This window comes from Athene noctua, chromosome 7, assembly GCF_965140245.1.
Source record: "Athene noctua chromosome 7, bAthNoc1.hap1.1, whole genome shotgun sequence".
Taxonomy (NCBI): domain Eukaryota; kingdom Metazoa; phylum Chordata; class Aves; order Strigiformes; family Strigidae; genus Athene; species Athene noctua.
Window position 1 is genome coordinate 31,676,949 of NC_134043.1, and position 22,679 is coordinate 31,699,627.

Sequence of the window (22,679 nt, forward strand, 5' to 3'; positions counted from 1 at the left end):
CAAAAAACTAACTATATCTTATTGAGCTGCCTCTGTTAAAATTCTTCCTTTAATTTTCTGTTTACCTCACTTTCTTTTAAAACTTCTATTCTTATAAATCAATATGGATGTATTTGCTTTCTGCACAGAATTTCAGTAGTCTCTTAATAATCATCATAATAATCATTATTACTGATTAAAGTTGCATTATTCGTGCCAGATGGAGTCCCCTCCCTGTCAGCCAGAATGAGTTTGCATTAGGTAGTTATAGTACATTTGTGATCTAAATAAACAGATGGCAGAATGTGACAGCAAATTATGTGCTGGTGATGTCAGCAACAACGCTTACTAAGTATAATTGCTTTAAATGAACATGAATGCAGCAAGGAGCTGGTAGTTTTAACAAGGTAGTTGGCATACAGCATGGTAATTACCATACAGCATCATCAATAGCACCATGAATGCTGTGCGAGTGCTGAGGGAAGAACACTAGCTTTGAAAAAGTAGTAACAGAAAGTCCGACTTTACACGACCGTCACAGTGGGTTTGCTCAGCTGTATAATGTCTCGTAGGTATAAGCACACTGTTAGCAAAGGAGCAGTATTTTCTTTTGGGGGTTCCGACTTTAGCTGAGAGACATTCTGCACTTTCACCAATGCTATCTCCCATCAGGGTATGTGAGAAGTATTTGATTTACTGTAATGGAGCAGTGTTAACAGCAGCTGCTGTTGATACAAGATTGAAAGGTAAACTTCTGGATCGGGTTCAAAGGGGAAATTGGCTTAATAGGATCTCAGCAGTATTCAGTGATGAGTAAAAGTTTAATCAAAGACCAGGTTAGGTTCCTGTGGTCAAAAAAGCAGCAATAAGGACTGTGCATAGTCTTTGACAATGTTTATGTTGCGTTTCTCAGTTCATCCCTTCAGGTCTGGCTGGATCTAAAGGGGGCTTAGCTGCTAACACCTCAGGCATTGCCACACCAGGTTTTTAGCAGCTCGGGATGAGGGTGCAGTAAGGCAGGTTCTCCTGGTGTGCTCTGGGACCATTTGGCATTCGGGAAGGAGAAGCACTGAGAGCAGGAGTGTGACTAAGCTCTGGCCCCGTCTGGGTGGGAGCTGTGGAATGAAGTCTCCATTGACTCTCAGTCAGGACTGGCATGGGACTGTCTGAATGTCTTCTCAAATAATGTAAAATGAAGCAAGAGGAGAATGTGCCAGTTGTTCTGCCTGTTTTCTATTTCCTCACACAGTGGTTAGCATTTAGCCATGAAATGGAAGATGTGATCTCAACTCCCTCTTTAGTCCAGAGGGGTTTCAGTCACTAATTACTACATAGTTTATAAAAGCTGCCATTGCTAACTCTTCCTCCTCCATCTGTATTTTACAATGAAAGCACCTACAGTTCGTTTTCTCGAAGGACTAAACCTGTCAGCATGTGGAAGGACGATGTAGAACATCACCTCTAGGTTTTGAAGGAACACAAAGATCCTTCAGAAGCACAACCACAAGCAATTAGAGAACCACCAGCCAGAAAACAAAAGTCCCGTGAACTTAGCTGTTGCTGGGGTTAAGTGGTTGCACAGGACACATTTCCTTTTCTGTGGTATCAGACATGAAGATTATGCAAGCTTTAGGGGGAGAGAGAGAGGTGGCTTTTAATCAGAGTCATTGAGTGTGTCAGCCCATTGTTCAGATGAAACTGAACATGAGATGTACATCCTCTCTAGCACAGCCATCTCTTCTGTGGAAAGAACACAGAGAGCAATAATAAAAGCACCGGGTGATGAAATTGTTCCTCAGTCCTCCAGACTTGTTCATCTGTTTTTTTTGTTTTAAAATGCCCCAGTCATTATACATAGCAGAGAGGTATTTAGGGTATAGAGCACTTGGATTAGTAGTCATATTTCATGTATGTTTGACACCAATCCTGGTTATTTATCTGGGCCTTTTTTACAGGCAGTGTGTTTCAACCTCCAAAGACAAGGCAGACCCTCCTCTTCAGCAGCTGCTGGATGTTGAAGAAATGGAAGGAAGCCACATTTCTAATCTCTCTCTCTTTCTGTCTGTCCTGCAGGTGGTCGATGCCACAAGTCCTGCACAGGCCGATGCTGGGGACCCACAGAGAATCACTGCCAGACCTGTAAGTATGCAAGACTCTGAGAAAGAAAGGGCTGAAAAATAATGTAAAAGGGATACTATTTTTTTAAGAAATTGTGAAGGCGTACTACAAATTCTGGTTTTAGTACAATTCTGAAGTATTTGAATTTTTTTTTCTGTATGTTTTTACCAACAGATCTGCATTTTTTTCCGTCCATGTGAATTTATGTTTTTCTTTCCTCCCTCGTGCTTTCCAAAAATGCTTAAGCACACTTGAATTTTCTTTTCACTCTTTGGCGGCAACATGGAGCATGGCTCCTGAGAATATTGATGGCTATTTTGGAATACACTGAAATGGATACTGCAGGAATAGAAAAAACCTGCTAAGCAGATTTGGAGATCTTTAATGATGGCCTGACACTGCAGAGTTCCTAATGCCAAAATACTCTTAATTCCAGTGGAAGCCTAGGAATATTAGTTATCTTGCAGAATTGTTCTCTTTATAATAACTTAAGAATGTATTTGAGTTGTACTGAAAGAAAGAGTAATAGTTTTTTTTGTGAAAAAAGTAGTAAGTGAAGGGTTGTTCACAATGTCTATCTGTCCTCTTGAATTTAGAGAGCATTAAAATGAGTAAAAAGGAACTATATTCAGAGAGTTTCTTCCTTGTGTGCTTTCAGCTCCTTCAGATAGGCACTAAAGAGCTAGAAGTGCCGTCACAATATTAGCAAATATAAAAGAGGAGAAAATAGAGAGCTGTCTTTTCCTACAAGTTTTTTCTCTTTTCCCCCTTACAGGAATAGAGCTATCCTTTACATTTGCTTTCTTTGAAACTTAGGAGGGTGGAAATCGGTTGCATTTACTGGAGGCGCTCTTCCTAGGAAATGAAATGAATGCTCATACCTCCCCCAGAGAGCACTGCTCTAGCTTGTTCTTGTTTCCTTGGCTGAGTTGTAGATAGGAGGAAAGGGACTGTGACAAATTAACCTCTATCAAACGAGCACACCAACTAACTCTCTCAACTGATGAGAGCCCAATGTCATCTGTCTTTTTTTTTTTTTTTTAAATATTAGGAACAGCACAACTATGCGCTTTTTTGACTACTCGGAGCAAGAGATAAAAGGAAATTGGAAATGGTGGACGGACAGGTTGGCATGAACGTTTTATGAGGGAGCACAAGCAGGAAATGGAAGCAGACCTGCTGTCAATGGCAAAGTGAGGGGCACAGGCAATGGAGCTGTGTGCCTGCAGAGGCTCCGCCACCCTGCCAGGTGCTGCTTTTTGGTCAGGAGTGTCAGCTGATGTAGCTGGAAAAGCTGGTGACAGTTACAGCTCCGCTAAAGTTAACATGTTCTTATATTCATATTGAGCTTTATCTGTGGGTATGATTAAAAACTGTTTAGTATAGGTTGTAGGAATAACTGTATAGCGAACCAAGTACAGTGATGCTAAGCAGATTCTTCTTTATCTGAATCAAGCCGGTAAGTCTCCTTCCTTTGCTGGCAGTCTTTATGAAAGCCTCAAAGATGTCAGTGCTGAGAAAGCCTCCTTACATCAAGGTTATGTGCTGAAGTAGATAATTGAAAGGGACTTAAACCTTAGCTGACCAAATTATTTTATATCATGATTAGAACTGAGTAACGCTTGTTCTTTCTCTGTCCTAATGAGAGGCCTGTTTGTCTGTTAAAACTAGTAACTCTGTAGGAACCTGGGTAATTCATCCCAACTTGAATACACTTATTCAGGCCTTATGTGGTTAGCTTATCCAAGAACACTGTAAAACCTTGTCAGTTATACAAGGATGATAAGATCCTGCCTAAGGCCTTGGCTCCAGCAAGCAGAGGCTCCAGCCTTAGGTAGAGTCAGAAAGGCCAGCTAGACTCTGTGTGGCTGCAGAAGTCCATGTGGCAGGATCAGCTCCTATGGTCTCAACCTCTACAAAGCACTGCTCTCAGATAAGTGAACTGATTTGGTGGATTAATGTAGTAATACCAGAGAGAGCAAAACTTATCTGCAGTGTTGTAAAGTCAGTAGCTTAGCAGAGCTGCATGGTAGGTTTGCTCCAGGAGTGACAGCTATCTCTCTCTTCACAGTGACTGCCCTCTCAAATCCAAACAGTGGGGACAGGCCAAAGGCACAACCGTGAATTTAAAATAATAAACTATGGAAAGACATATGCCATCTAGGTTCCAGAGAGATACACAGGTCAAACATTTCTAATTTGAAATAGCTGCTCTACAACCTTTTACCTTCAAGCACACTTGCAGTCTCTGATTGCCAGGGACAGGAGTTAATTTTTATAACATGCTTCCTCTTTGCCTCCCTGATCTCACTTCACCTTGGTTAAACAGCAGGATTTAAGCAAAAGTCTGAATATTAGGCTGGTAATGGGCATTTCTTCATTGCACTTTCTCAAAATGTGTTTTTCTGCAACTGTTTGAAGGAAACAATACAAGTAGAGACTCAAACCATAAAAATACAAGTGGTGCTGTGCTTTTGCTGCTTTAATTTCTGACTTTAAAAAACATGCTGGGCTTTCAAGCTCATAAATGTTGTTGTTAGATATAAGCCGGAGATAGGATGAATGGTATCACAAATGCAGCGTATACCTTAACCTGATCACCTTGGGGATGCACGTCTTTCAAACCCGTGTAGGAAAACACTTCAGCAGCACTACATCCCAGTGTCAAACTGTTCTGATCCTAGAAACAACTCAGAGGCATGTGTGCATTTTAATGATTTTTTTTTTTTTTTAATGGAGTCACTGAAGCAAAAAATTCTAATGAGCTCCCCTCCCAAGATAAGATTTAAATTATTTTCCTGGGAAAGGATAAAAAATGAAAGATCTTAATCCATGTCTTTCATTTCAAATTACAAATGGAAAAAAATCAAAATCCTTTTGTTTTTTGCATGAGTATCATCTAACTAGCTTCTTATTATGTTGCCTTCTAGTGGTCTCTCTATACTTCTAACTCTATCTGAAACACCACCTGCATCTAACACTGTCCTAATGTCTCTCTAAATGTGACAAGAAAACTTAGATATTTAAGAAGACAATAGTAAAATTTAAAGTAAGCTCTTCTATTAGGAGGTAGAGAAGATATAATTTCAGGGTACTGTTTTATGCAGTTAACAATCAATTTTTTCTTTTATAATTAAAATATTAGTAAATATTAATATTGAACATTTAAAAGCTAGATGGTATTCTTTGTTTCTGTGTCAGGAAAGGCTAATGCGGAAATACTTTTAAAAGAGAATCTATTTATCAAAGAGTATTGGGCAACCACTAAATAGAATGTAAACCGCTTTAAAAAAATGCAAGAACAAACACTTTTGGAAGTTACTAATCAAATTTGAAACTCTAGTTAGATTGTTACTATATTTGCTGTTGATGTCTGTTAAGAGTTTGTTGGGTTTTTTTTTAACTTTTTGCGTGGAAAGAAAGTGAAACTTTTACAAATGGAATCCATTATTTTATTACAAATGACAGATTATGCACTTTGCCCTAGAGGAACGTAACTGAAACAAAAGAGAAAAATCTAAATTAAAATATAGACCAAATTAAGGGAATGCAAAAAGGCAAATAGCCTTTAAATCAAACATGAAGCATAAACATTCGGCAAACGTGAAATGCTCCATGGCTGTGTATGTGTACAGGAGTTTGGCCTGAGCATAATTGTATTTATAGTCTTTGTGCAGCTGACGTTGGTGAGAAAAAAAAGGTGCCGATGCAGTAAGTACCCAATTAGAGCAGCAAAAGGCAAGTGGGAGCCTGGTGGGGAAGACAGAAAGAGCTGAACCAGCAGCTTAAATCAATCAGGGTAACCCAGCATTTTTGCTTGGAGCCAGCATCTTTAATTAAAATCCTTGTATTTCTCTAATAACTTTGCATGTTCATAAGACTTTTTCATTGATTTCAGTTACTTCCCATTTTTTCCATCATGGATTTATAGTGCCCTGACATAATTAAAGATTAAGGGAAACAGTAAGAGAGACTGATTAATTGCACACATATGAAGTGCCCATTCCACCCTGTCCCCAATGCACCTTACTGCTGCACCACAGTGAAATACTAGTAGAGATTGACAGTCAGTGTTCTGCACTCCCCCAGAAATCCATCCCAACACATGATATGTTTTTTCAATACCTTGGTGTTTGCCACTGTCCTTTGGTGTCCTGGCCTCAACTGTTATAGTTCTGTGCAGCCAAACCCTCAAATTTCTTGGGATCCCACAAAAGTTCAGTAGGCGGGGTAGTTGTGCTGACCCTCTAAAAGCTGGTTTGAAACTTGGGACCTCAGCTTGTGATTAGTGAAGGATCTTCTCACAGTTATGTTGGGTGAAGAAATGAGTAGCTGGCACCGAAGATTTCTCTGGGGTATCATCTCAGATCTCCTGGATCTCACATGTGTGTCTGGGCTGCAAGAAGGGCGTGATGTGAGGGCTCCTGATCACCCCTATCCGCCAGCTGCCCTGTGAGCAGTCTCCACACTAGGTAGCAGGAGGAGGTCATTGTTACTCCACTCTTCTCTCTCAGCTTTCAGCAGGGTAGCTCTTGGTTGACATTGACTGTTTAAAGCTGCTCCCCAATTCCCTACCATCTGTCCCCATCCACCATCTTGAGCCACATGTCCCCTCGAGGAATCACCCACCAATGATCATCAACCTGAACATACAGTTTGGTATCTTGGGCAATATTTACCCTTACTTTTAATTCTTTCGGATGGGTCTTGAGTCAAAGCTATAAAAGCAGTTGATTGCATTTGGAGGAAAAGGTTTTGGGGAAAAAGCTTGCTATCTTTTTAAACCAGTGCAGCTAGGTACATTTTCTATAAGGTTACTCCATGATAATGATTGTGGGAAGCTGAACTGATGAGTTATGTTTACTGGAATCTGAACAATCAGATTGTTTTGGGACTTCAAATGATACATAGTATTGCCTTGTGTTTGTTTTGCTTTGGGGAAAACCCTTCGTTTTAGACTGTCTTGAGTATGAGTACTTAAAAACATTCAGAGCTCACTAAGTTCTTTTCTGTCTTGGTGTGTGGTGCCACTGAAGATATCTGACAGATCCTTCTCAGAGCTGCACCATCAATAATAGTTGTAATGCAAATACAGCATGCAGTGAACCAGAAGATAAATAGGGTGTGTTGTGGCCTTTTCCTAGAATGAAATGTTGGCATTTCTGTTGGCATTGTTTACTTCCCCAGTAAAATAAACAATTAGGGAAGAACAGTGACAAACATTTGCTGTAATTGTAAATTTTGCAAACCACTTTGTAACTTCCTAGTCTTGAGGAAAATTCAAAATGTTCCTACCCTGAACAGCATGGTAGAGGCCCTCACTAAGCTGGTGCCTAATCATAAACAGAGTATGCTTTTGGAAGGCACTCTGTTTAAGTATTGTGCTGAAAAGGGGGACATATCCCTCCAGGTCAGCCCTGGTGCAGGGGGTGCTCTTGCTTTTTATTTTTTTTTTTTAAGGAAACATACTCTGGAATCAATTCTTGTAATCTCTTAAAAAGTTAGGGAATTTATCTGTAACTTTATACATTGCACAAGCCTTACTGTGGGGCTCTAGAGAAAGGTAAATAATTTAGATAATGTTGTCATAGCCTAATAGCGTGAAAACTGCTGAAAAGATGTCAGTAAATTGTTTAAATCCATTGCTCTTGTTGAGCTCGTTCCCCACCACTGTTTAAGCTACGCAGCCTAGGGAAGCACTATTATCTGCAGCTCAGCTTGAAAGAAGTGTGTAATCCTGCAAATACAGATCTTGGCTCTCTAAAAGTAACAACTCCTGAGTTGATGAGAAGACTGTGCCTTTTCTAAACGTGCCAACGGGTGGTCACTGGGGCTTGTGGTCACAGACACCAGGCACAGGAAAGGCAGATCCCTCCTCCCCTTGAGGCAGCGGATTCACCTCCCAAGGGCTTGGTTTTGGGGAGGCGGCAGTGGGGGATTCCCAGTACCTTTTGCAGCCGATGAGGCATACTGCTGGGCCTTGCCCTCTTTGCCCTTTTAGAAGTCTGCCAGGAAACCTCCTCCACGGGGAAGCAATGTTTATATAGTCATGGTGGACATCTTGACCTGCTCCAAACAACAGCTGGCACTGAGGTAAATACATTAAAACAGAGCTAATAAGGTGGCTTCTACTAATTGTCTACACAGAGGTGCTTTACACCAAAACTGAGCAAAATGTTGAATTCCTGTGGAGCAACAGCAAGGAATGTTTTTTAACAGCACCCTGCTGGTGAGCAACCACGGCATGCTATCATCTCATCTTCTCTTTTTCTGTTGTAACACTGTTGATTGTATCCTTGGCTCTCTGATTCTAGTGCAATTAAAAAAATGTAAAAAAAAAAAGAAAAGAAAAAAAAATAAGAGAAAGAAAGGAAATGTGCTGCTGGTGTGCTATAACTTTTTAGGCTGTGATAGGTGGAGTGGTGCTGGTGAAGGGAACCTGGACACTGTGCCCTCTGCCTGTGGAATCCTTCTAGAAGGGGGCACTGAACATGCTCAGTGGGGAGGAGCAGCCATTTTAGTGCTCCCTGTTCTGCCGCCATACAGAGTGGTTCAGTGCCTGGCCTCGGGGCCTGCCCTGCCACTGGCAGCGATAACACCAGCCAGAGGGGCAGAAAGTGGTGGCAGAGGAGAGGCCATTTTAAAAAATGAGGTAAGCACCATCATGAATGGTCACTGTGTAAAAGGGAAGCAGAGCATTTAGATGGGTCCACCTTGGCTCAGAGGCCAGCTCCTTCTTTGAGGAGTGACATGGGTAAACACAGAGAAATTGGGTCCTGGGACAGGATGAAATGAACGCCCTCCATTTCTGTGGCCCCTCACAGGGTGGAGGGGGAGCCTCTGGCAAGTAAGGTCCTCCATCAAGTCAGGATAAATCTGGGCCTTGCCTCCCTTTGAGGTCAGAGCAGATTGTACCCAGTCCAGTGCAAATCAAGGCACTATGGACCAATTTCTGAACTGGCAGAAAACAATATTCAGCTACTGACTAAATGAGGTCTTCATTTGTTTTCATGAGATCGCACTCTGTCCCTCTCAGCTACAGGTGTGGTGGTGGTATACTGTGACGTGTGTTTTGCTTAACATATGCCATTGTTTTATATCTCTATCCTAATGTTTATCAATATTTAAACAAATCCTATTTCTTTAGCAGTGTTGACAGCAAGTTCACTTACAGAAATTTCCCTTGTTTCCTAAATTAGATTGCATAAGGCACAGAAGTATTTTCTGTCAGAGGGTTTGCCTCTGATATCAGCAAGAAGGAATTATTCTAAAATTAATCACTTTATTCCATAGATTATAAATCATGACTTCTCTTTGGTTATTTATATTTTTATGTCCTAAATAAATACTGTGTATATTAAGAAGCTTTGGCATTACCTTAAGTATTTCAGGCAAGTAGTGGAGGGAATTTGGATTGGAAAGTGCTTATAAAGGAGTTACCGATACATTAAATAGTAGAATCGTGCAGAAAGTTGAATGGTATTCTGTGTTCTCTGGCTTCTTGAAAACTGTTTTCCACAGAAAAGTAATTAAATGCCTTTAACAAACTAAACGGCAAAGGTTAATTACAGAGGTGTAACATCTCTGCTTTTGTCAAAAGTCAGCTGATGGCACAGCTTCCTGGCGTCCTGCAGGCGGTGGTTGGCATAGTCCTGCAGATAGTATTAATTTATTTTTCTGTAAAATAAAGATAAAGGCTATAGCCGAGTAAGGGGAAGAAGGTGCTCCACTTGTCGACCATTCTTTGCACAAGACTAAGCCCTGAGGTACAGTAATGTGGTATGACTTAAATCACTGTGCTTTCCAATTGGTAGAATATAGTTGTTTCCCTGTGAATGAAGGCTGGATTGTGTTATTTAGAAAGAGTAAGTGGTGTTTCCAAATGAGTTCCAATCTGCAGGTTCTATTCTGTTCTGTTATCTCATTGCCTATTTGTCAAATTGCTTGCCATCAAGAACAGCATTTGGCTCTGAGATTGCTGGCCTCACTCTGAATTTCACTCATTTACTTGCTATTGCTGTTCTTTGTGGGGAAAAACTCACATGGAATTGGTGGGCTTTTCTGTTATTTTGTGGATTTTTTTTCCATATCCTTCCATCAGCTGTTTACAAAAACTAATAATTTGAAAATAATAATATTCTGCCTGAATTTCCAAGGCTAAGAGCAAACACTTTAAAAATTATTCCTCCACAGTCCTTGGGCAACATATATGTTCCTAAAGAGGATATTGTGAAGGTGCTCTGGAGGATGTGAGTGGCCAGTACCACTGAAGCCATTACCTTTAAATTTGAGGGTTTTTTCAGGATGCTGTTTGGTTTGTTGTTTTCCTCAGTGTGCAGCTGAAGAGCTCTCTCCTGATTCTGACATGATAATTTTTCCTGCCTCCTCCTAGTAACGAAGACTGTGTGTGCAGAGCAGTGTGATGGACGGTGCTATGGGCCCTACGTCAGCGATTGCTGTCACCGGGAATGCGCTGGAGGTTGTTCCGGACCTAAAGACACTGATTGCTTTGTATGTGTGAGACTTCTCATTTTTCTTCTTCCTGGCAGTCACACTGCAAATTCTTAATGCTTTAATCCATGAAATTCACCATTTTGTCCCATTTAATGTATTGCTTGCAAACTCCTAGATTTAGACTGCAAATTTTAGCTTTTAATATTTTTCACATCATATTAACATCACTTATCTACTTAATATTACCCATTAACAGATTTATGAAATTTGTAAATATAGATTGGGAACCATCAATATGCTAATCTCTGTGATTTTTATCTTTTGCTTTTCTAAAATTAACTTTTAGAGGCGATAGGGAATTTTTAGAAGTATTTATCATTACATTTGAGCATGGCTTTTATTACTGCTCTGTGTGCTTTTTACCTGAAAGTCAAGAATACAATTTAGCTTCTCTGTGAAAGGTGTTCCCTGTTACTGCCAGACTTGATTTAAATTCAGCCTTTTTGCTGGGCATGCTTCTTAGGAGAGATGGAAGGAAAGTGGTTTCCAAAATACTCTACCTCAAATGTATGCTGCTTAAGATGGAAAAGGAAAAATTCCTAAAGTTCCTAAAATTAAAAAAAAAAAAAGACAATCTGAACATACTGGCCTTTAGATAAATTTCTTTTGTTTGTAGTCTGTTACTTATAATGGTGTAAGCAGCTTCAGAACCCAACACTGATCTCAAAAAATGTGTAGCTCTTAACACTGGGTTGCAGAGACAAATTTTGTTAATGTTTTCAGGGGAAGCAAACCTAGACCTAAAGAAGCCTAGAACTAGAGCATGCACAGAGAGGTGCATTTTCAAAGGTACCCAAGTGTTTGATTAGATGAATATCTACAAAGTTCGGTAGGCTTCTGTTAAAATCTGCCAGATAGGATTGAGAGGAGGAATCTTATGGTATGTTAAATTGCAGATTTCCTGCAGTGCAGGCAAATGGATCATAATGAACAGACAAAAAATTAATCTTTCCCTAACTGGACCTGAAACTTGCTCACTGTTCAGGTATCATTTGACAGAAGTAGGTGATGTGCTTCAGAAACACATTCTAAATGCTATTCTTTTGCTGCTGCTGAAATGCAGTGGTGGCCTGACTTAACTGCTAACAGATTTTGCTAAAGCTGTTCTTTGTGGCTGGGGCTTTGCACAAGCAGATATTCAGCACATGTGGTACACCTAATCTAGCACTCACTGGAAGTTCTGTGTTAGCTTTGGACTAGAGAGATGGGAGAATAACATTCTTTCCCATGTCATATACAATCTAAGTAGCTAAAGGAAAGGGAAAACATGCCCTTACTATTCCCATATGACTGCTGAGGAGCATCCTCAAAGCCAATGTGTTGATGTCCATTTTCAAAGGTTAAAGACAAGTTAATTGCAGCCTAAGTTCTGTAGTACTGCAGCCTGAAAGAAGATGAGTTAGACTTTCTGAATTGCAGCAGTTATGGAAATATGTATGCTAAAAATCAACCAGTCTGTTTGTTCTTATCCAGCAGAGAAGCACCCAGGGCTTTATTCTCATTTACTCCTGGGCCAAGAGCAATGTAAAAGAAATTCAGCAGGGGTCTGGCAATTTTCAAGGCTAGTCATTACTGCTTAGTACATACTGGGTGAAAAGTGTAACCCTTTAGGCTATAGACAACTGTGCTTAGCTTTCAGCTGAGATACAGAACTTTTTTTTTTTCCTTGTGTATTTTCCAGTGCTTTCATTCACAAATTAGCAACATTTAGCACCAAATGCTACAAGTTTGCATATATTATAGAAGCAATTACAAATGTATACAAAGCATTATAGTCATAAATTAAAAGTTCCCAAATCTTCTAGATGAGCTTTTCCTGAGAAGTGCCATCTCTCTGAAGAGTTGTGTGCTTTACTTTGTGAATTTACTAAACATTTATCAGAGGACTGTCTGATAGAGTACCTTTTAAGTCAACAGCAGATGTAAAAAAATGTGTTGAGGAAGCAAACTAAATTAGTATTTATTAATAAGCAAAAGTACAGTTTATGAAGCATTACAAATCCTTTAGCATATTATGGCAGCTTGCAACAGCATCCTGTTGTAAATATGGTTTTAATATTTCTAGATAAAATTCATCCATCCTCCTCCATATGCTGCCATACAATCATTTGCGTATTCAGTTCTAAAAGAAAGACAATAATCATCATCTGACATAACTGCAAGCAAAAGTGGTAAAACAAAGTTTTAGAAATGTTTTTAACTTGCATTCAAAGCCAAACTTGATCTAAAACTTGAAATGCATGAGGGCCTAGTTGAGTACCCAGCAGAATCAGAAAAGTGACACAATCAATTCACAGGGTGGACTTCCCATCTAGTTCTTAGTAAAGAAGTAACTGACTATATTTATCTTTGTAAGAAAAAAGTAAATCTGGTTCTATGAGAAACTGACATGTTTTGTACTACTCGCTTTAGAGAACCAGAGAAGACAGGAAAGGCAGTTTGGCTTAGCTCATGCTCCATACGTGGAGGACAGTGGCTTCACCCTGGAACTCCCTATTGATCCCTTTCAGCAGCAGATTTTGTCCTTCTCCATCAGTTACATTATTAGCCTCTCCCTTCTGAAATCTTCTGACGTGACAAGTAACCTCCCTCAGTCCTGCTGGTCCTGGTCCGAATGAAGATAAGGACTGTTAGTAAAAGCAGCAGAACGGAGGAATCTCTTTCACTTTTCTCTCAGTCCCAACCCTGCAGGGGAGGGGACATCACACACGTCTTGGTATACTTGTTGACTCTTCAAAAAATTCAAAATCATCTCTATTTTTTACAACCTGGAAAAGGACCAGAAGGATTCATCCCTAGACTAAAATTTCTAAAGCAACCTGGCTTCTGGACAACAGGTTAGTGGGGAAGCAGAATCCTGTAGCAGTGGTTGCTTAAACTACTAGAGGGATCCAAGCCAGGCTACAGCTTTCATGTTCATATGAAATTTGACATTTTTGGTATGCTTTGTGAATATTACTCCAACAGTCATTTATAAGCTGTGGTTAAAACCAGACACAATATGCAGTGACAAGGAATGTCAAAATCGGTGGGGTTTTTCTATTACTAATTATCAACTTTGCATGGTCAATTATTTTCCATGCATACCATTACTTTATCCACACACTTGCCTCTTCATTTTTCAGGGCCCTGTCCTCTGTCAGCTGTGGGTGGCTGAGCTTGAATGGGAAGTGATACAAAGTCCTATTTTCTTCTCTCAGTGTGTGAAGCCACTGACCTTGTTAAACTTGCCACTTAGGGAAATGACCCCCTCCTGTGCTAGCTCAAAAGAAGTTCTTATCCCTCATGCTTTCTAATTGAGAATTTTAGTTTTCAGCTGGAGGATGGACTCATGCTGTAAGAAATCTAAAGGTTGGAGCTCTAAAGGAGTTATAAGCATTTGTTCAGACTTACTATGATAAATAGCTGTTCACTCTTGGCAGTTTTAGAATGTCCTAACGAGTTGTGAATTAGTTAATTGCTAGTAGTAACAATAGTTATGAAGCAAATTATAGTGTTGTTATGTTTCTGTAGGAAGTATTGTAACAATCAACTGTGTTTCGAATTAAAGGGGCTCAGTGAGCCCCCTTTTGTAAGTCGTGTATTTGCCAAGATCCTAGCAAGGAATCTAAGTAGCCATAATGAAGGTTAGAAAACTATATATCACATTCCTCACTGTTACAGTGAGTCTGAACAGTCAAGACCATATTATAAACTAAAAAAAACCCAACAGCATTTCTTTGATTGAATTTAATATTTTTTTCTCCCTTGTTTTGCAGGCCTGTATGAATTTCAATGACAGTGGTGCATGTGTCACACAGTGTCCCCAGACTTTTGTATACAATCCTACCACCTTCCAACTGGAGCATAATCACAATGCCAAGTACACCTATGGGGCTTTTTGCGTCAAAAAGTGCCCACGTAAGTGCTGTGTTAGCTGCCTTTTCCTGCAGTGATGGAAAGTTTGAGTTGCATTTCAGGAGCCTTACAAAACAACGAGAGAATGAAAGCTAAGTGCATAGTGCAGTGTCTCAAATCACTCCTCATGTGCTTGCAGCCTCTAATAACTCAGCCATGTGTTAACTAAAGGCAGTGACATTCCAGGCTGTTGACACTTCCCAAGTGTCCTATAGTGATTTTCTTAAAGAAGGGGAATTCGCTCGGTTCCTGTTTTCATGACCGCCACTTGTTCGTGCTTTAGATCAGCATTTGTAAATTTCAAAATGAATGGTGAAAATAGTTAGTGGGATTGTAAAAGGGTATAAATTTCTGTTTCAGAAACGTAACAGTCCATCACCAGTTCTACCTGGCACCGTATGGTTTCATGATATTGATGCCCTTTTCTTAACTTGTAATAATGATGGTTTGATAGAAAGTTACCCTAAATATTTCTGAGCAGTTCTGTCCCAGTGAGGAAAACCTATGCAATACCGACAACAATACAGTATTAAAACTCCAGCATAAAATTAGAGGGGAAGAGGGAGTTAAAAAAAGAATAGTCCCATGCATTAAAAGAACATACCAGACAGATGATGACAAGTAACAGAAAAATTTGGAAGGTCATGACATACATAGTCTTTAATACTGCTGTTTTAGTTAGAAAGAAAAATAGTGGAGACAGTATTCTTGGTCTCCCTTTCATTCCCACCAAGGTTTACAGTTGTGTTGTGCATTAATTATTTTATCCATAAATTGCATCTAAGAAGGATGGGTAATATAATAAATGGAACCATGATTCAGCCCAAAACAAAACCCAAATTTTGTGTCTCTGTGGGGAAGTTCAGACTGACAGTAGGCTGAGCCTGTGTCTGTCAAGGTTCAGTTATGTCTGTAATAGAGTGGTGGGTTTTTTGAAGCAAGATAATTTTTTTTTAATCTGGTATACCATGCACTACTTAAGGGATATGATGCTTTGTTCAAATACTTCATTGAACTTTTTTTCCTTTTTTTTTTTCCCTTTATTGACAGTATTAAGCTCTCAATTAGGTAGTATCAGTCTATATTCCCTTTGGAGGTGGTTTTACAAAGCAAAATGGAAATACTTGTCATTGTTTTCTGCAGCGTTTTATCCCAGATGTATGTATTTGTGTGTGTATGAAAGAGAAAGGGCAGAGCATCTTGTTTTATTTCTCTCCCATTACTGTACTTTTTTTACTACAAATAATAATAAAATCAAATTGGGTGAGGAGGGGGAATCAGGCCTGACAATTCATGGATTTTTCTAACTCCCCAAAAATGTGCCTAATTTGCTTGCTTACACACTTCTGAAAACACTGAACATTAAATCTTAATATCAGTGTGGAAGTGCTGAGCTAATGAATAATATATATTGACACAGAGTCCAAAAATGTGTCTCAGTATTATTTAGTCCAGCGGTTCGCTTTCTGTCAATATCTTCTTTTTTCTCTTCAGACAACTTTGTGGTAGATTCCAGCTCTTGTGTCCGTGCATGTCCAAGCTCCAAGATGGAGGTTGAAGAAAATGGTATTAAGATGTGCAAGCCCTGCACTGACATTTGTCCTAAAGGTAGGCAGTAGTTTAGTATAAATTTTCCTGAATGTAGTCTGTGCTGTAGTAAAGCAGAGCAGGCTGTTATTTTGGCATGAAATACCCTTCATGATTATGTTCTAGAATATTAATAGCCTTTGGATACCCACAGAACTTTGAGCTATGTAGGCTGTGTGAAGTGTATATAATAGAATTAAAATTTATTAAGTTCTAATGGTCATGTAACCAATTACTTTTGATTAGATAAAAATGAAGGGGATTTCTCTGTTGGTTTTAGAGAAATTTGAAAGAATTCTTTATTATGTTATTTTAATGACAAGTATTTCCTGGAGGTATTTTAGAGCTGTCTTTTTTGTTATTCCAAAGGGGACTGTGCTAAGCTCTGGCTTCAATGTATGGTATGTCTCATACTTGTCAATACAATGTTAGGTTTCCATTTATTTCCTCTGTTTTTTTAAAAATGCCTCTGTTTTTCCAGACTCTACCCCCTTTCTAAGTGTCTAAAACATAGACTAGAAGTTTCTCAGTGATGGTGCTGTTGAGAAGACTGAAATCCAAAGGTTACTTTGCCACCCAAAGCTCCTCTAGGGGGGCTTTCTGCTCCCTGCTTGAATGGCTCTGGAGCAAAGCACCATCAGTTTTCCCAATTGGGCCTATGCCACTTCTTAGTCCTAGTGGAAGCTATATCTGGGAACGAATTCACAAGAATTATTTGTACATCCTTTCTAAAGGACCTTATGGCATGTGAAGGGTTAAATTCACAAATCCACCCGGGCAAAGGGGGTCTCTGGACCAGTGTTAGGACCCCTTAGTTTCTGCAGTGAGTAGTGCACAAATAAATGCCATGTCCACTTGGCTAGTCTGAGCTGAGTTATTAACTATCTGTTTACAGCTGGTTTGCATGGGATTTAGGATGGTTCATACTTGCCTTTAGATCCAGTGTGAAATACCTTAACCTATGTGCCAGGATGTCCTTCTGTGGCAGGTACTATAGCTTATTGTTTGTTTTAAGTTGGCAGTGCTTCTTTAGGAATATGAGTAATGTAATGGGTGCGGTTTTAATACCTCTCTGCTGCTTTATCTCCGAAAGAAATGAAGACTTGTGTCGAGAAGGCCAACATGTTCCGATTCAGTAATTGTCTTTCCTAGTTCTTTACGCAAACTCCTTGTTTTGACAGCATGTGACGGCATTGGAACAGGGAGTTTAGTGTCAGCTCAGACGGTGGATTCCAGCAACATTGACAAGTTCATAAACTGTACCAAGATCAATGGCAACCTTATCTTCCTTGTTACTGGGATTCATGGGTAAGTGACAAAATGTTAAGACGTTATGTCATGGTGCCAGCTGAGACAAATTACATCCACCTCTTAATGATGGCCACAGGCTTCTTTTATGGAATAGCAGATACAGGATAAATTTGTTTTCTGCCTTCTATTATGAAGGAAACTGTTACCTTGATTCTTAGGATTCAATCTTTAGGAAAAGAAAGGAACAAGTAGACTGTTTGCACTAGAAAGAGAAAAAACAACTGTAATCTGTGGTTACTTTATGAGATCCTTTGTACTGGCTTACAATATGGTTGATTAGAGAATAGAAGGGAGAAAGGGAAGTTACCTTCCATCAGTTTGTTTTAAATGGGGTATGACCAGCAGTCTGATGTGCAGAAAAGCACAAACTGTCATAGCTCAGGTGGGTGTCACTGCATACACATGCAGAAAAGCTGCCCTATTCCCAATCGGTTTTGAAGTATATATTCAAGTTTCAATTGCAGAGATACACAAAGCTCACTGGTAATTAATCCAGTATTTTGGTTTCAATATGGCTGTATATTGAATAAGTCTTAGTAGCGGTTGAAGATGTGGAGGTACAGAACCACTATTTAAAAGTCTCCCCAGTGTCTCTTCCTAAAGGAAGATACACCGGCCAGATAACTAGTGCCTTGCTGTTTGTAGCTTGGTGCACTGTGTGTTTGCCGCAGTAGCAAGGGTGAATGTGTGGTTCAAATGCTGAAAGGGTGGGATGTGGCCAGGAAAGACAGGTGTACTCTGGTTTGATGGCCAGGGGAGGTCCAATGCAACTAAACGCTTTCCTGCATTGTGCTCTTTCCATCATTAAGAGAACAAAAATATGATTGTACCTTCTTACTAATTCAAGCCTTCATGTTCTGATCAGCCATGGTGAATTATATGTGGCACTTTGCGGTATTTCTGGACATACTAAATGAGCAAAATCCTCAAAATGCACAAATAAGATTAATCCTTCGCCCCTTTGTTGCAATAAGTATGCAGATATTTTGTGGTATATTAACAGTGTTACAGTACTCAATTGCTTCTAGCACTGCATAGGCTTCAAATTTTAACTTGCTTTTTAGGTTCCTCGGAGCTTTCAACATTTCTTGCAACTGATTGTCAAGATTAGATATCTTAAATACAGTTCCCAAACCAACTCCATGTTTGCACCTTTATTACATAGAGAAAATGTGAATGTCTGCAGATTGATCTGAAATGGAATTCTAGCATGAATAGAGCCAGCATATTTTTCTTTAGTCTTTCTATAGATTCAGATATATTTAGATTATAATAAAGTAGTTGACACCAACCTGACTGGCTCAAGTTTCCCTACTAGGTGAGGTGGAAAGAAACAACTTGTTTCCTTGACTTGATATAGGGATTGGTTGTAGTGCTCCACCTACAACTTGACTCCAGCCATGAGAAAGACAGTTGAAAATCCACTTCAGTGGGGCCCTAGAGCTCAGTGATTCTCAAAAGGCCACCAAATATGAGCTCTGACTGTGTAGTTGGTCTTCTCATCTCTCCAGCAGGGAGTACAGTGTGAAAGGTTAATGTAGCATAGGGAGGAAGAAGACTTTGGTTCAAGTGGTTTAAGGAAATGCTGCTTTGAACTTGTTGAAACCCTAGAGAGGGTCACACAGGAGTCAGCACCCAGGGCATCACACTTTTTGATCTGACAAAGTGACCGACCAAGAGCCTGGGTGTAAATCTGTTAGGTGTTCCAGGACAGGAAGTACTCTAGTAAGTGCAAGACAAGCGGCTAGAGGACATGAGCAATTTTGTGTGGATTATTCCAATGCATTACATGAAATGTAATTTTGAGTATTAGAACTGCTTTTGTTGCGGAAGTTATATTAGCTGCAGAGTTAGAAGATGAGTCTCATTAAAAATCTGTCTAAATGAACCAAAACCACCCTTGAAAAAAACTGTATGAATCTGAAAAATATTTAAATTATGGACAATAAAGCAGAGGGTTAAAATATTTTGTTCTATTTTAATAGAATAGTATAAACCTAGGACATGTAACTGTGTGGCACTTTGTCTCTCATTCTTTATGAAGAAAACTCACTCCAAGAAGTATGAGGACACTGAGTTCTGCAACCCTTAATTTTTCCATAGAATAAATTACAGTAGTATATATTAAAATGCAAGAAGAAGATTTGAGAATTAATTAAAATAACTTTTGTATTTCTGGAACAGCTTTTTGTTTAAAATTTCTGTCACATTTTGCAAATCAATAATACAGAAAGGAAATTTATAAAATTACACTAGCTACAAAAGCAGTTTATTATATAAATGGACAGTATAGAACAAAACCAATAATAAATATTTCAACTCCATCTTTTAGTTAATTCCTGTTACAGTTCATTTATTCAGAGTAAACTGCACCTTTAAAAGTATGAATTTTCAGTGTTTCAGATTGTAGGGACTTAAAGTCAAGCTCTTTGTGGGGAATTGAAGATTTTTTTGTAGTAGCAGAGAATAACTTCAGTAAAAAGGTGCTGGTTTTGTTTTTATGGGGATCTGTGCTATTACAATTGATCCTGTCATATTTTTCATCCTGTGATTCTGTAGCCTGCCCTTCCCTGTCCTCAATACTTGAACTTCAAGTCTTTGTGAATTTGTAATAATTGATATAAAAACTATATATATAATTGTGAATTGGGTTTATGAACATTTATGATAGTTTATATATGTTAGATAATTATGAATCAGCTTTAATTAGTGTCCAGAAGCTAAGTGGGATGAAGGTAGATCTAAATGTTGGTGAGTCAGTAGTACTGATTCTTCTAAGGTAATGGTGTGCTGAAGTGTATGGATAAAGTGGTCTTCGTTAGGATACATATCTGCTGCCTGAGGCAGAGACAGAAAGCACATTGGCTGAAAAATTGTTAGGACCTGTATAGGTTGAATGCAGCCTTCTCTCTGCTGTTTTCTTCTGCTTGGGGTGCTAAAAAGCCAAGCTGCCTTCTGCTGGTGTTGCCTCTGAAGCGGTGGGATATACCAAGGAGAGATGTAGCTTAAGTATGGACAGTCCCAGCTAGCAGCAAATGATGCCTCCTCCTTCCCCCCCAACTTGCAGCAGGAGCAACAAGCCTTCAGTGCTCACGAGCTTTTTATCTTCCCTTGAGTTGTCCATCTCCAGTTTCACAATGAGCTGAAACTCTCATCCCTGGAGCTGTAAAATTCAGATGTGCCTGTTCTACTGAAAAATCCTGGTTCTGCCAATAAGAATGGTAGATGACAACTGCATTATTCTACAGTTTTATATGTTGATAAAACATATCGGACATTTGGCTGTTTAAGGGGTTTAAATGTATATTTGTATCTTTAAAGACTACTTTATCTTAGGATTGGGAGGTGAGATTCAGCAACCTCATGATTACTACAGGCAAGGGTTTTCCTTTTTTAATAGTAACGCATTTTAAAAGCTAAGTGCAGTGTTTCTGTTAGGTAGTCAAAACTTGTTACCGAGTTTTCTGAGAGCCCCAGATTGTTAAAATTAAGTGTATATGATGCTTCTGTGGTCCACTGGGCTTTATGTTAAGGTTCAATAAATCATTTTGTTGATGTTAACCTGGTGTCACCTCCAGGATGGTTAGAAGTGACCCCATCAGTCTGTCACCGCATAGACTTATGAGGCCTAGTTGATCACCTGCAGAATGATGTCTCTTGGAAAGCAGGAGGAGGAGTAGTGGAAATGCATGGTCTGCATTTACAGAGGGTGTTTCCTACCCTCTCAAAAATACCATAACATGGCATTACAGAAGGATTTTAAAAGTATTTTTGTTTGGGTTAGGCATCTAGGTGGCTTTTTAATAGTTGGAGAGTCTTTTACTCATTTAAGGGGTGGGGGTGGGGGGGAGTATTTACTAAATGATAGCACTCTCAAAATCAAAGTTGACTTCATCTTTTTACACTGTAGTATTTCTAACTTTGAGATTTCAATGTTTGGTGGGGGTGTTTCATTTTTCAGGTGACAGACTTCCTCAGAGAGGATCTGTGCTTTTTGATGTTCCCTGTTCAACACCACCTAAAAAGTGTACCCTTTTAATGCCAAGTGTCAGGAACTGCTGGCATGCTCTTAGTTTTAATTTGCTTACAGCTTGTCCCTTGTTTCAGCAGCAATTTTGTTAGTCCCGGTAGTACGGTATCACAACTGTACCATTTGAGCTAATATTCCTGGGAAGAATGTTGAAAATTCATCTTTCTTTTAGGGAGGTCAACCATGGTTGTTAAAAATCCCTTGATTTTCCATGAGCATAAATATTTGCTCAGACATTATTGATTTGAACCTTAAAGATGCTAAGCACCATTATTTTCCTTCAAGATGACTTGGGAGAAGTTAGAGGTTCTGCAGGAACAACAGTCTGAAGAAATTAGAAACATTCTGAAGAAATCTGGAGCATATGCTGCCTGAAAGCAAAGTGTTGACTTCTTGAATATGGCTTTCTGTATGGTATATCTTTGAGAACCTCATCTTTTTTTAATTCAGAGTATCACATTTTGTCCTTTTAATCTTTCAGGGACCCATATCATACAATTGCCGCAATCAATCCCGAGAAATTAAATATCTTCCAAACTGTGAGAGAGATAACAGGTAATACACTTCTGATTTCCTATAATCTGAACTTCTCATTTTGCGTTGACGGTTGACATTTGTTGGGTTTTCTGAAGAACACAAAGTGGTTTTTTCTTTAAACTCATGGCACAGTAAACTTCATAAAAGTTTAATACACAACAACTTCAGTATCAGTTGATATTCACAAGTGTGTTGTCCTTTGCTCATGAATACAGAATGCCCATTAGGTTTGGAGTACATGAGCATCAGAAGACCTTACTGTTGAGTGGGCAGGGAGTCTTTGTCTTCACTTGAAAGCATTTGAAATATGTCTTGGCAAAAGCCAAACAATTCATTCTGGTTGTGCAGCTACTTCTCCTGTTCTAACAGCAGATGTTGCTCTGAATTAGCTTCTGTAATTTAAAGACAAATGTATGAAGTGTGGGGAGGTAGTCCCTCCCACCTTTTGTGACTTTTCAGTGCGGTCATGTAGCTAGAACTCAGTACTCTGTTTTCCTGCATCTTGCTTCTTCTTTCACCATTCGGGGGCAGGGAGGAAGGTACTGCAGCTTTGAGTTCTTGATGGATTGCTGATTATGTATAGATAGAATTTTATTTAATTTTTTTCCTATTTCATGCACACAAAAAAATATCTTTGGACACTACAGCATGATTGTAGCTGGCTATAGCTCAACAAGTGTTTGGCATTTGAAATGAGTTCTCACCC

The 22,679-nt window shown here is 39.3% G+C and overlaps 1 protein-coding gene across 4 annotated transcripts in view; it reads left to right on the forward strand.

Annotated features, from left to right (window-relative positions):
* ERBB4 (erb-b2 receptor tyrosine kinase 4) overlaps positions 1 to 22,679 on the forward strand; it is a 648,261-nt gene that overhangs the window by 446,639 nt on the left and 178,943 nt on the right. For all 4 annotated transcript variants that reach the window (XM_074910349.1, XM_074910351.1, XM_074910348.1 and 1 more), the window contains exons 5-10: positions 2,053 to 2,118; positions 10,490 to 10,608; positions 14,370 to 14,511; positions 16,003 to 16,116; positions 17,277 to 17,403; positions 21,918 to 21,991. In XM_074910349.1, the coding sequence (XP_074766450.1) occupies positions 2,053 to 2,118; positions 10,490 to 10,608; positions 14,370 to 14,511; positions 16,003 to 16,116; positions 17,277 to 17,403; positions 21,918 to 21,991 (642 nt within the window). The remainder of the gene's footprint in view (positions 1 to 2,052; positions 2,119 to 10,489; positions 10,609 to 14,369; positions 14,512 to 16,002; positions 16,117 to 17,276; positions 17,404 to 21,917; positions 21,992 to 22,679) is intronic.